This window comes from Primulina eburnea, chromosome 6 (genome assembly GCF_022965805.1).
Source record: "Primulina eburnea isolate SZY01 chromosome 6, ASM2296580v1, whole genome shotgun sequence".
Taxonomy (NCBI): domain Eukaryota; kingdom Viridiplantae; phylum Streptophyta; class Magnoliopsida; order Lamiales; family Gesneriaceae; genus Primulina; species Primulina eburnea.
In genome coordinates, this window is record NC_133106.1 from 24,135,971 (window position 1) to 24,149,775 (window position 13,805).

The 13,805-nt window shown below is 36.3% G+C and overlaps 1 protein-coding gene across 3 annotated transcripts; it reads right to left on the reverse strand.

Moving 5' to 3' along the window:
• Positions 1–10,748: 10,748 nt before the first annotated feature.
• Positions 10,749–13,532, reverse strand: LOC140833926 (putative zinc finger protein At1g68190). 3 transcript variants are annotated; one of them, XM_073198454.1, is made up of 6 exons: positions 13,265–13,532; positions 12,408–12,962; positions 11,940–12,299; positions 11,538–11,768; positions 11,144–11,421; positions 10,749–11,077 (listed from the first exon to the last, which is right to left on the reverse strand). In XM_073198454.1, the coding sequence occupies exons 2-6, from the start codon at positions 12,867–12,869 to the stop codon at positions 10,999–11,001; spliced, it is 1,410 nt and encodes a 469-aa protein (XP_073054555.1). In that variant the 5' UTR covers positions 12,870–12,962; positions 13,265–13,532; the 3' UTR covers positions 10,749–10,998. The 3 variants fall into 3 exon arrangements, with proteins under 3 accessions (XP_073054555.1, XP_073054553.1, XP_073054554.1); XM_073198452.1 differs by having other exon boundaries at positions 11,144–11,463; XM_073198453.1 differs by having other exon boundaries at positions 11,144–11,460; positions 13,265–13,529.
• Between the last annotated feature and the right edge of the window lie 273 nt (positions 13,533–13,805).

Below are 13,805 nucleotides of genomic sequence, written 5' to 3' on the forward strand. Positions count from 1 at the left end.
AAATAGTTTGAGGCGTGAATTGAACAACAGTGCTTGTTTTCCGGGCTCGAAATTTCTGTGCAAGATATGGTTGTCGTGCCACTTCTTGGTCTTCTCCTTGTAGATCTTTGCGTTCTCATAAGTCTCATTTCTGAACTCCTCCTTCTCATTTAATTGCAATAGCCGCTGCTCACCAGATTCTTCCATGTCAAAGTTGAGCTTTTTCACGGCCCAAAAATCTCTGTGTTCCTATTCCAATGGTAAGTGACATGCCTTACCAAAGACCAACCTTTAGGATGACATCCCAATAGGTGTCTTGTATGCAGTTATGTACGCCCATAAAGCATCATCAAACTTCAGTGCCCACTCCTTCCGGTTTGTCTTCACCGTTTTCTCCAATATCTGCTTAATCTCCCGATTGGATACTTCGGCTTGTCCATTTGCTTGTGGTTGGTATGCCAGGGTCACCTTATGCTTCACATCATATTTAGCCAAAAGTGAGTTAAAGATTTTATTACAAAAATGTGTACCTTCATCACTAATTATGGCTCTTGGTGTCCTAAATCTTGTGAAGATGTTCCTGTGAACAAACTTAGCAACCACTCGAGCATCATTAGTATTGGTGGAAATTGCTTCCACCTATTTTGACACATAATCCACAGCAAGCAAAATATAAGATTGGCCAAAAGAAGATGGGAATGGTCCCATGAAGTCAATACCCCAAACATCAAAAATTTCAACTTCCAAAATATTGGTCAATGGTAATTCATGGCGTCTATAAATATGGCCAACCCTTTGGCATTTGTCACATGACTTGGCTAAGGTATAACTATCTTTGAACAACGTAGGCCAATAAAAACCAGACTTTAATACATTTGCTGCTGTTCTTGATGCTCCAAAGTGGCTGCCATATGGTGAAGAGTGGCATTGTTCAAGAATAACTTTCGCTTCTTCCTCCGCTACGCATCTTCTAATCATCTGATTAGCACATCTCTTGAAGACGTATGGATCATCCCATAGGTAAAACTTTACATTGTGAAAGAATTTATTCTTTTGGTGATAACTCAAATATGGAGGGAGAGTACCACAAGACAAGAAATTAACTATATCAGCAAACCAAGGGAGTATAAAATTTACCTCAAACAGCTGTTCATCTGGGAATGCTTCTTTTATGGTTCCTTTATCTATTTTATCTTCAAGTTCGAGCCATGACAAGTGGTCAACCACTTGATTTTCACACCCCTTCCTATCCTTCACTTCAAAATCAAACTCTTGGAGCAATAAAATCTACCTTATCAAGTGTGGTTTTGCATCCTTATTGGCAAATAGGTATCGAATAGCTGCATGGTCAGTGAAAACAATTACCTTTGTAACGACCAAGTAAGGTCTAAACTTGTCAAATGCAAACACTACTGCAAGCATCTCCTTTTAAGTAGTTGTGTAATTTTTCTGTGCAACATCCATGGTTCGACCTGCATAGTAGATTAATCTAAAAAATTTATCACGCCTTTGGCCAACACCACACCTACTACATAATCACTAACATCGCAAATCAACTCGAAGGGCTCCTTCCAATGTGGTACTATCATGATTGGCGCTGTCACCAATGCCTTCTTGATCTTCTCAAATGCCTGCAGACAATCATCATCAAAAATAAAAGTGGATTCTTTTTCAAGCAAATTACACAAAGGTTTAGTAATCTTAGAAAAATCTTTGATAAATCTACGATAAAACCCGGCGTGTCCTAAAAAACTCCTTATTCCTTTGATGTTCTTTGGTGGTGGCAGCATTTCAATTACTACCAATTTGGCTCTGGCTACCTATAATCCCTTAGAAGACACTTTATGTCCAAGAACAATACCTTCTTGGACCATATAATGACACTTCTCCCAATTAAGAACTAAGTTCTTTTCTTGACATCTCTGCAAAACGAGGGAAAGGTTATGTAAACAGTGATCAAATGAAGAGCCAAATACCGAGAAATCATCCATGAAGACTTCAATGATGTCTTCCACCATGTCTGAAAAATGGCCATCATACACATCTAAAAAGTAGCAGGTGCATTGCATAGCCCAAAAGGCATCCTCTTAAAAGCAAACGTTCCATAGGGGCATGTGAATGTTGTCTTTTCTTGATCCTCTGGTGCTATAGCAATCTGGTTATAACCTGAATAACCATCTAAAAAACAGTAGTGACAATAACCAGCTAGTCTATCTAGCATTTGATCAATAATAAGTAATGAAAAATGATCTTTACGTGTGGCATTTTTCAACTTCCTATAATCAATACATACTCGCCATCCAGTCACAGTAGGAGTAGATATTAGTTCATCATTTTCATTCTTTACCACAGTCATTCCACCTTTTTTAGGCACTACTTTCACAGGAGACGCCCAACTACTGTCAGAAATAGCATATATAACTCCAGCATTTAACAACTTCAACACTTCATTTTTCACTACCTCCTTCATGGCTGGATTTAGCCTTATCTGATGATCAACATAAGGAGATTATGACTCCTCCATTAAAATCCTATGCATGCATATGGTGGGACTAATCCCCTTGATATCAGAAATCGACCACCCAAATGCAGTTTTAAATTTCCTCAACACTCTCAACAATTTCTCTTTTTCATCTAAAGTAAGGGAGGAAGAGATAATTACCGGTTATATCGACTTCTCACCCAAGAAAGCATAGCAAAGATGGTTTGGAAATTCCTTCAAAACAGGGTATGAATGTATTATCTCAGAACATTTTTCTTCTTCCAACTTCTCCTTTGCGGCTTCCTTCACCTTTGGCAACTCTTCAAGAGCTAAAATTTGCTCCACAATTCCCAATCATCATCATCAAGTCTACTGACAGTACTAGAAAGGCATATTTCTAATGGATCTTCTACTATATGACATATACAAATCTCAGCAACACAAGAGTCAATTATATCAATGCTTTTACAAGTACTCACCTCGTCATTACCTTTAATAGCCTTATAGATGTTGAATATCACAGCTTCCCCAACAACTCTCAAGGTGAGTTCTCCTTTGTGTACATCTATCAATGTTTTTCCAGTGGCTCAGAAGGGTCGCCCAAAAATCAATTGAGCATTTGATCTTCCTCCATATCAAGTATTACAAAATCAGTAGGGAAGATAAACTTGTCAACTTTTACCAAAACATATTCAACAATTCTACGAGAATATGTGAGTGACATATCTGCAAGTTGCAAAGTTATAGTGGTTTGTTTTACCTCCCCAAGCTCCAAGTCCCTATAAATAGAAAATTGCATAAGATTAATACTCGATCCAAGATCACAAAATCTTTGTTAACATGATTACCACAAATAATACAAGGAATAGTAAAACTCCATGGATCTTTTAGTTTTTGTGGTAACTTCTTTTGGAGAATGGCGCTGCACTCTTCGGTCAACTTCACTGTCTCGAACTCTTGCAACTTCCTCTTCTTTGACATAACATCTTTGATGAACTTTGCATAGTTTGGCATTTACTCTAAAGCATCAGCAAATGGAATGTTGATGTGAATCGTCTTGAAAATCTCAAATTTTTTTGCAAATTGATCATCAATAATCTTCTCCCTAAATCTCTGTGGGTATGGAAGAGTTGGTTTCAGTATAGGAATCCATTCAACTTCAGTTTCAATCCGAGACTCCTCAGCCTTGTTCTCCTTTCCATTTTCACACTCATCTTCTTCAGCTCTCTTCTCATTTTCCTCATTCTCTTTGTATTTTTCAACCTTAAGTTTTCTTCCACTTCTCAAAGTTAGAGCTTTGCATTACTCATTTGGATTCACTTCAGTATTAATTGGGAATTGCCCTCTATTTTGATCTCTCAATGCATTAGCCAACTTTCCAATCTTTGTCTCCAATGGTTTCATTGTGGCACCCATATTTCTCATGTGAGTTTCCATGCCATCAAGACGAGATTCAGTCCTAGCCATCCTTTTACTAGATTCAGCAACAAATATCTCAACTAGATCCTCAAGTTAAGGTTTTCCTTCCCCTTCGATGTATTGAACCCCGGTGGAGGATTCAACATATTCTTATTATTAGCATATGAAAAATTCTCATGATTTCTCAAACCAGGATGATAAGTGTTAGGGGGAGGGTTACCTCGATATCCTCCGTAGCCACAAAAATTCCTATTGTTGATATAATGAGCCTTATCAAGAATATGTGGTTCTTCAATAACAATCGATGCATTTTCAACCTCAGCTGTACTAGCTTTATTCATAGCTGCAATTTGAGTTGTTAAAACTGAAACTTGTGCGGTGAGTGATGTAATAGGATCTACGGCATAAGTTCCAGCTGGCTTCTTTACTCCTGACCTCTCAGACGACCACTGATAACTGTTAATGGTCATCTGTTCAAGAAAATCATATGCTTGATCAGGTGATTTGGCAAATATCGTGCCACCAGCTGCTGCATCCACAATGCCTCTTGTTTGTCCATTCAAACCATTATAAAACAAAATTAAATAAATGCATGGATTTTACGTATACTAATTTTGGGCTTTACAGGAGATGCCAACTGGTTGAACCAATTGATTTCCGAAACTGATTCAGTCAAACTGATTTATCGAAAAGCACTTCATTTAACTGTCCAAGCTGATAGGTGACTCAGCAGGAAGACCTCAAAAGCCTAGCCAGCCGATGATGTGTCAAACTGAAGAAGAGCCCAGCTAACCAGTTCAACTGAAGGAGTGAAATCAGTTCAACTGACGAGTCAACTGATTTCACTAGCCCAACTAAAGATCAGTCCAGCTGACCAGTCCGAAGCATCAGTCAGAATCTTTCGGTTGCAGATCAAGACAAACATATTCAGAGTGGATTCCAGCTGTGCGTGAAGGTACATAGCAATTGTCCAGTCAAAGGACAATGATGGACATTGCATCAGAGCATTAAAAACAAAACGCTTTAAAAAGCAGTTGAAAAGACGAGACACAAAGTCCAAGAAGTCGATTCAAAATGCAACAGATACAATAAATGAGTTTCACTGTACGATCTAAACCTTTCGCCTATAAATTGAAGATGAAGATCAGTGAAGATTCAAGAGAGAAGAATAAAAAGAACAAGAGAGGGTGTGGTAAAAGAAAGGGCACGCTCAGTTGCTCATCAGCTTTCAGAAGCACTTAAGCCCAGATGGAATTCGCCATTGTTCTATCAGCTTAGATTAGAAGCTATTTTCCCTCATTGTGTGAGAACATCCTTTGTTCAGTTCTCTCTCACATACACTCTCTCACCACCACTCAAATACAGTCTTGCGCAAAAGACATTAAACTTGTGTATGTCGTCTTTGACACATAGACGTTAAAGAAGTGTTGGCTGAAAAGTGCTGCCTTCAGTCGTAGCTAGGAGTTCAGTTTAGGCAGTAGTGTAAGTCCTAGCTGAGTGGGTTTGTACAAGTGTTTGTATAAATCAAAGTCTTCTAGTGGATCCTACCCGTGGAGGTAGAAGGGGTGACGTAAGAGCAGTTGAAGTCTCCGAACATCCATAAACATATCTTGTGTATTTAACTATTTAACTATTATCTTCAAAATGTTTGGATCAGTTAGAGTATCCGTCAATTCAGTTGTCACCATAACTGAACTGATGAATGCAAAACCTAATCTAGTCTTTTTCAGTTATTCAGTTTACTTAAAATAAAATGTTTTCTAATATAACAGTCTTCTTCACGAAGGATTACTTCGAGTTTCTTCCGCTTGGTTTTAAACCAAACTCGATTTAATTAATCGTTGTTAATATTCTTAGAACACGAGCTATTGCAGCTCATTGGAGAATTTAGTGTTTGAAATGCCTTCGAAGGCACTAGCATACTCGATCCTTCAAAACGTAACCAACAAGAATTTAATTCTAAGCTTCTAACCATACATCATATAAAAATCATTTATCGAGCAACTTAAGCATAAATATCGATTAACTTCAAAAAACATTTAAACATGTAACTTAAGCATATAAACCATGTAAATATGCAGTTGTAATCATTAAAATAATTTAAAGCATTTAAACTTAGTGACTTGGGGCTTGACGATTTAGCTTTCCGGAACTGGTAGTGGCACAACCTTTTGCAAGAACGTTGCTTTGATACCAACTGAAACTTCTACTTGTTTTTGTTTAAAATATAATAATAATTTTTATTTTCTAACAATCGACCGAAATATACATATATATGATTTTGCTATTAAAATAAACCAACCAACCTATTATTTAAAAATCCAAAAAAACGCAGTGTAAAACATAAATAGTAAACCGTCAAACCAAACCTAAGACTTGCATTTTCAAAAATATCATAAACTCGTAAATCCTCTAAAAAACCACTCATAAGCTTAACAGTAATAAAATCTTTAAAATCATACTAATGCGGAAAAACTAGCAAAGGTCGTCGAATTATGTGCACCATCAGTCCGGCTAGTTCAACCATCAAGTCCTCCAACATCATCAAAATCATGCTCACCTGCATCATTAACACCTAGTGGGTCTATTGACTCAACAAATTTTAACCGTTATAACAAGTAATACACATACATCCACAAGCAACAATGAAAAATACTTTTAATTAAATAGTTTTCATGAACATGCGTAACTTTAAACCTTTTTCCATTCATCGTATCCTTTTTCCTTTCATCATATACGGATATGTTTCCATTTTTATTGAATTCAGATCATTAATTGTGACTTTCATTTCAGCTGTTGGTCGATCGATCAATCTTACATATAACCATGGTATGAGGTGGCGAAGACATCAGCGATACTTTTACCACTCAACTGGGCCTTGACCTTACATATTATCATATACTTTCATATTCGTATTCGTATTAGTCACAATCAAGTCACATTCTTCAAAACCTTTTATTATATACATCACTTGTAAAATTCATGCATATAACATATTTATTTTAAACCAAGTATTCAACACGTCTTTTAGCTTTATCGTTTTCCATCATTAAATTCTATAACCTTTAAAAATAAACATTTTAACATTCATTACAGTATTCAGGGTACTGCTAAGACGTCTAACATTTTCCAGAATGACTGTTTTGCCCCTGAAACCCTAACTTTCTCAATTTATCCTTAGACCTTAAAACAATGGCCCGAATTCATCCAAACTTATCATAACACCTTTAAATACACGCATAAACTTATCATAACACCTTTAGGCCCATTATATTGTAGGTAAAATATTTTGTTTAGGATAGTTTTAGAAATTATTAGCTGAGTTCCCAAAAAGTCTTTATTTTCGTCAAAAATCAATTACCTGTTTAAAACACGACTCGAAGGGTAAAAACACCTCAAAAAGAATCATTTTCGAAATTCTCATTTAAAATATACCATATTTTAAATGATTAAAAATAATCATTTAATAAAAATATTTTGTCTTTATGGTCTCCGGTCTTCGTTTCCTCGATCGCGTCTCGAATAACTTTTAAAACACAGTTTTATGCATTATACTAGAAAATCATATTTTTAATATGTAAACATGCCTACCACATTCAATTAATGTAATTAAAATAATTTAATTAAGTATTTTTCATTTTTCCTATATTTGCATGCATTTGGACTATGGGTGTTCACCGGTCGGTTCGGTTCGGTTTTCGGTTTTTTATTTCGGTTTTTTCGGTTTTCGGTTTTACAAATATATAATCCGATATCCGAACCATTTTTCTTCGGTTCGGTTCGGTTATTTACCGAAATGGTTCGGTTATTTCTGTTTTTGATACAATTATTTAAATTAATAAGATAAATATATTGTAAAATATAATATGTTATTTTTTTACATGATTTCTTAGTAAAACATTTAAATATAAATCCTAAATGAATTACATGAATAATAATCAACTAAATCTTATTCAAAATAATTCATCATTCACTAATATCATCTCAAAAAATATATAATTAAAAAAAATTATTAATTTAATGAAATTTCGGTTTTTTCGGTCGGTTCGGTTTTGACATATATAATCCGAAACTGAACCAAATAAATTTCGGTTTTAACATTTATATCCGAATTATAAAATTCGGTTTTCGGTTCGATTCGGTGTTCAGTTTTTTCGGTTTGGATTTTCGGTTTTTTCGGTTATATCCGAAGTTTGAACACCCCTAATTTGGACTACGTTATCGCATTTTAGATCTTACAACTTATCTCTACAAGAATTATTTTTAAGTCAAATATCATAATTATGACTCTAAATTTGGCATAATTTTAACAAATTTCGATATTCACTTTTTGAAATTCTGCCAACTTCAGTTTGAGAACCCAAACTTTCAGAAGCAGCATCTAGCATTTTCCAGCAGCAGCTCATATTTCAGAAGCTGGTATTTTTCCAGCAGCCATGTAATTTTTCAGCAGAACTTTATTTTCCAGCAGACAGAACCCAGCAGCAGAAGAGTGAGATTACAGCAGACAATTACTGATTCAGCTTATGACTTGTAACTGAAGCATATATAACGGACCCAGCAGCAGAAGAATGAGATTACAGCAGACAATTATTGATTCAGCTTATGACTTGTAACTGAAGCATATATAACGGAATTAAAGGCTGTAATGGCACATAATGACAGATTATGGCCATTAATTGGGAGGTTAACAGTCAGGAACCTTGACCATAAATAACACCCTCAATCTCTGAATTGGTGTTACACAAATCTTGATATTATCACTTGAATTTTCGAGTTATGAGAGTGCTGATTTTAGAGCAGTAGAAACCAGTAGCGAGACAAGCATATTTTCAGACTTCAACCGAAATTCTAACAAATTACTGTAAGTGGGCTGATGTATAATTGTCTTGAAATCCGTTTGATAATTCTTGTTTTGAAGCTAAGTTTATGTATTCTGATATCTGATTTTTGAAGCACTGAAACTCCTAGTGAACTAATGGTAGGAATATATATTCTGAACATTTCTGAATTCTGATTCTGATTCTGGCCTCACCCCTTAGAGGAGAGAACATATAGGGGACTGATATCGGTTTAGCCATGAAATTCACTAACGTGCTCAGTGCTTATTAATTCTGATTTCTGTTCTGAAATCTGTGATTTCTGAATTCTGATTTATGTTCTGAAAAATGTTATTATTGTATCACTGTTTCTGTAAAATGGTATTCGAAAACTGGGAGTTATTCGCGCCCCTGCTTACTGAGTGACAATCATATCACTCACCCACCAAACCCATCTCAGATAAGAACGATGAAGAAATATTAGAAGAAGAAAAGCAGATCCAGTTCTGGGGCTGGTGAAGAAGACTGTTGTTCTCAGTTTATGTCTATGTTTATTCCGCTGCATTTGTTTGGTCATTGTATTTCTGGTTTTACATTTCCGTTGTAAAACATTATTATTTGAGTTGTAACAAATAAGGAATTATTCAGTAATTATGAATAAAAAGACTGGGTTATGAATTCTGTACTTCCGAGGCTTGTTGTTTTCGAATGTAAATTTGAGAAAAACGCCGGTGTCAACCAACCCCCGTCCCGGGGCGTGACATTCAGTTTCACATACAATAGTCACAAGCAGTGGTGGAGTCAGGAATCTGGCGTTACCCGGACTATAATTTTAAACTCTAACATCCTTTAATATTTTAAATTGATCCACCCCGGCTAATATCAAATTTATCCAAAATTATACAAAAATTTTGGACCACCCGGGTTAAAGCCCGGGTACAAGAGGCAGCTCCGCCTCTAGTCACAAGGCATGATCACGCCTCACGCCTTGTTCCTGGACTTCTTCTGTTTTTGTCTTTCTTTCACAGCTTTATCTTGACAACTTCAAATATGATAAAAATCACTTCTTTAGCTCAAATTTGCTTTAAGGCCATAAAATTTCTTCCTACAACAAAATAACACCAAAATGTATCAATTAAGCACGTCAGAAGTGAAAATAATGAGAAATATTATGACAAAAATATAAACTATTATGAACCTATCAATTTTATTTTGGGCTACCGTAGGGAAGATCTAGTTGGTGTGGCCGCTGTTTGTAAACTTTCTCATCTGTTGGAGGAAGCATTGATGCTGCTAGTTGGTAGGTAGTGGTTTGAAAGTGCAAGTAATTAATTACTATGTTTCTTCTGTATAATTAATATGCACTTTAAAATAGTTGATGCTATCAAATTTCTCCAAATTTGGTGCAAAATTGTCTTATTTGGCTGTATATAGTACTGTTGATAAATGGCTTATCGATGCTACAATATTCCCAGGATGTTTGCATGGAAAATTGGAAATAAAGTAGTAGAAAGATGAAATTCTAGCTGGAAAGAATTTAATTAGACTAAATTATTTTTAATGTAAAGTATGGTTTGTTCACACCGATGATTTTAAATTCATTTGCTTTACGTGGATGAATTTAATTAATGTGTGTTTCCAATTCAATCATATTTATTTAAGAATTTATACGTTTAATCTTTATATATTTCACATGTACTTGAAATCAAAAAATAATGGACAGAGTTCTCCAATGATGATAAAATATTTCACATTGTCCCCTGAATAAAATTTCAAAATATACACACTGATTTCGTTCCCAAAAATGATAGAAACACGACAGATTTCTATTGCTAAACGAGATTTCGTCGTGCTACACGAGGTGAGGAGTCACATCCCGTCTCCTTAAAATCATTAGATCATATGAACCAGACATATTTTATTTAGCCCACCGATGTATCATGGGTCTGTCTAACTATCTAGTTTTGTTCATGTTGTAGCGTAGACAAAAGCCGAAAACACGTAGGAAATACACACTTTGGACGCTTAATAAGCAGACGAGGACCATGAGAAAATCAGGTCATGCAAACGATCTTACAATTCTACTGTCATCTGCAAAAATGTCATACGCAGCAAGACTGAATCTTTGCACACTCTTGGACAAATTTTGACTTTACATATAATGGACAGAAACCGTGATTGAGAGATTATCAACAGACTCTCGAGCTACTAGATCACAAGTGATATATTTACATAGCATTATACCCGGTTGTCGTTGAAACCGATTGCCTCAGAAGCAGGTAAAGTTCATGGCTCCCTTCAGGTATCGACTTTTTTCCCAGAAATCTTGCCGTCAGCTTTAGTTTTTTGGGATTTGTATTGACCTTGTTTTTCATGCCTGCGCGATAGAATAAAATGATAATGATATTCCACTACTTTGTAAAATATTTATTTGATATGATACCTCAAAGTCTTCTTCTCCTTGTATCTCATGATGACATTTTCTTTACCATCCAACCGCGTGTTGTCTGAATCAAATGAGCCATTTGAAAGTTTCGGTTCAGGAAACCTTGGAGCTATTTCATCGTCCTTGCTTTCAGAATCAGTGCTTTCACCAGTCATTCTTGAGACAGAGAACGATGTTGAGTAAGATAGTTTAGTTGGATGCTGACTATATTTACTCGTTGGATAGCGATGAACTTTGTCAGAAAAATCAAAATCTGTGGTGACATCACATGATTGCTGCATAAGGTATGAAGAGGAAGAAGGCCTTGATGCATCCTGCTATAACAAAACAGCGTAGGGAGGAAAACCGGCAATGCTTAATGATATTCAATTTCAGGGAAGCCGATTCTTACCTTAGTCGTGCTTGCACAGCTACTATTAAATTTATTAGTTGCTGAATGTTCCTTAGATATGTAGCAATCTGTGCTTTTGTCGCCAACTTGTGTTCCAGCTGTCTCTTGCTGATCATTTCCAAAGATTTCTTTAAAGTTCCGGAATGTCAAATCAACATCAGGTATGTTGACATCGTCAAAACATCTCATTTCATCACAAACTCCGAGGTCTTGCATGTTTTGAAGCCAAATCTGCAGAATTCAGGCATACAAGATTCGTATTAAGAGCAATAACTTGAATATAATTATTCTTCCAGAAAGTGACAAATCCTCGTTTCATCACCAGTTCTTGAAGTACAAAGTACTAAATACTCTATGCAGATAAGTATATACAAATAGAAAAATGAGAAGTAATGAGAAAACCTCGCTATTATGAGCATCAGTTTTGCATTGCCAAAATGACTCTCCGTGAATGGGACTTTCAGTACTTGTCAATTGATCCAACTGTGAAAAGGACATCAGAAAGGGCTCCTCGGTCCTTTCTTCGCCAAGATTCGCCATATTCTGATTGTCGGTATGCCCACCAAGGTGATCCTCGGCATGATTACCCAGAGTTTTATGCACTTTACGATTCCCATCATATTCAAATGATAATCCATCCATTCTATCTTTGACATGTACTAAGCATGAATCATCGCAGCCCTTGGCAAGCTTCCTCTCTAAATCCACAATCTGTTGCAGAATCGAGCACGTAGTTTGTTGCCTATTCTCGTCTTTAAGTACCTGCAAACAGGATTTCACAACCGTACAGTTCAACTACTGTTTCATAGCAAGAAAAAGAGTAACAATCATCTTAAACTATAAAATGCAAGAGGGCGGAAAATGGTATACCATTTTTCCTCGCATATTTGATCCCTCTTCAAACGACACTTTTCGAACATTTGAAGTGGCAACAAAACCCGAATCAACACTAATTGATGACGAATAAACCGACTGGTCATCTTTATCGCCTAACTTACTCTCCAACTGATTCAAATCGAAACCCCAAAGCACGGCTAAATCTTTAGCTGAAGGGCACCCCACATAACTTCTAATCACTCTTTTCCTATGCCGTGAAGAAACGCGATGACGGCCAGCATCACAACTTTGGCACATGAACATCTGATGGTCAAAACACCGAACGCGCGCTGCTCGATTTCTGCATGACTCGCACACGAGAGTTCGGGGATGCCGATATGAAAGAGCATTGGCCGAGTGAACCTTGGCATCACAAGAGAGGCAAAGATGTGCTGAATCTGCCTTACAATACACAATTGGCCTTAATGACTTACAAAACTCACAAACCTTTTCCATCACCGTGATTTTTCGAGGTCAAAATCAACCATGGGAGGATGCAAGTGTTTCTCTAGCAAAAATTATGGCCCGATTTACCAGAACAGAAAAAGTCTGAAAAATTCACCAAGATTTGGAAAAATAAGGAAACCTTTAAGCAGAAAAAGATAAGCCCCAAATAGGGAAGACCTTAACCAAGACCTCAAATCAGGAAAAGGGGGAAATCTAATCATAACCAACTAACCAAGTGAAACTACAAATCTCATCAGAAACATTTTCATTGATTAATTATAAACACAAACCATCATAGTACTTGTTTAACAACATAAGCACAATCACCAAATCCCAGTAAGAATTAATGACTGATACTCAAAACAAGAAACAGAAAACAGGTCACAGGGTACAAAAAAACTAACCGTTGATCACACTCACTCCAAACAAAGAACTTTCTTGAATCAGCTGAAACTCAGAAACCCTTTAATGAAAAAGAAAGAAAGAGAGTCACAACTCACATGAATGAGTCAGTACATACATATATGAGTTGAAGTAAAAAGAAAGGGGCATTAAGGTTTTGGCGTGGGATGTTTGCCATTAAGTATGTTATCTACTTTCTCTCTCTACCGCTTTTCCTCTTCTCTCTCTATCTTTTCGGAGGAACTTTTTGATGACGTGGGCAGTTAGGAATAGGTGTAATCCTGCGTGGAAGGAAGGTAAGTGTTATCTTGCGGCATGTGACAGCAAAGCCTCTGATCCAAATAGTTGGCGGATGCAGCCAATGAAAACGAGCCACGTAGGGCAAAGGTTTGCCAAAATTATGGGGACTACGAAAGCTTATGATTGGAAAAAAAAAAAATGGGATTTCTTAGTTTTTTGCTCAAAAAGGGGATTATTTGTCGGTGTGCATGTAGCGTATATTTAATATATCAGAACCGTAGGTACACACATATTTAAAAATTG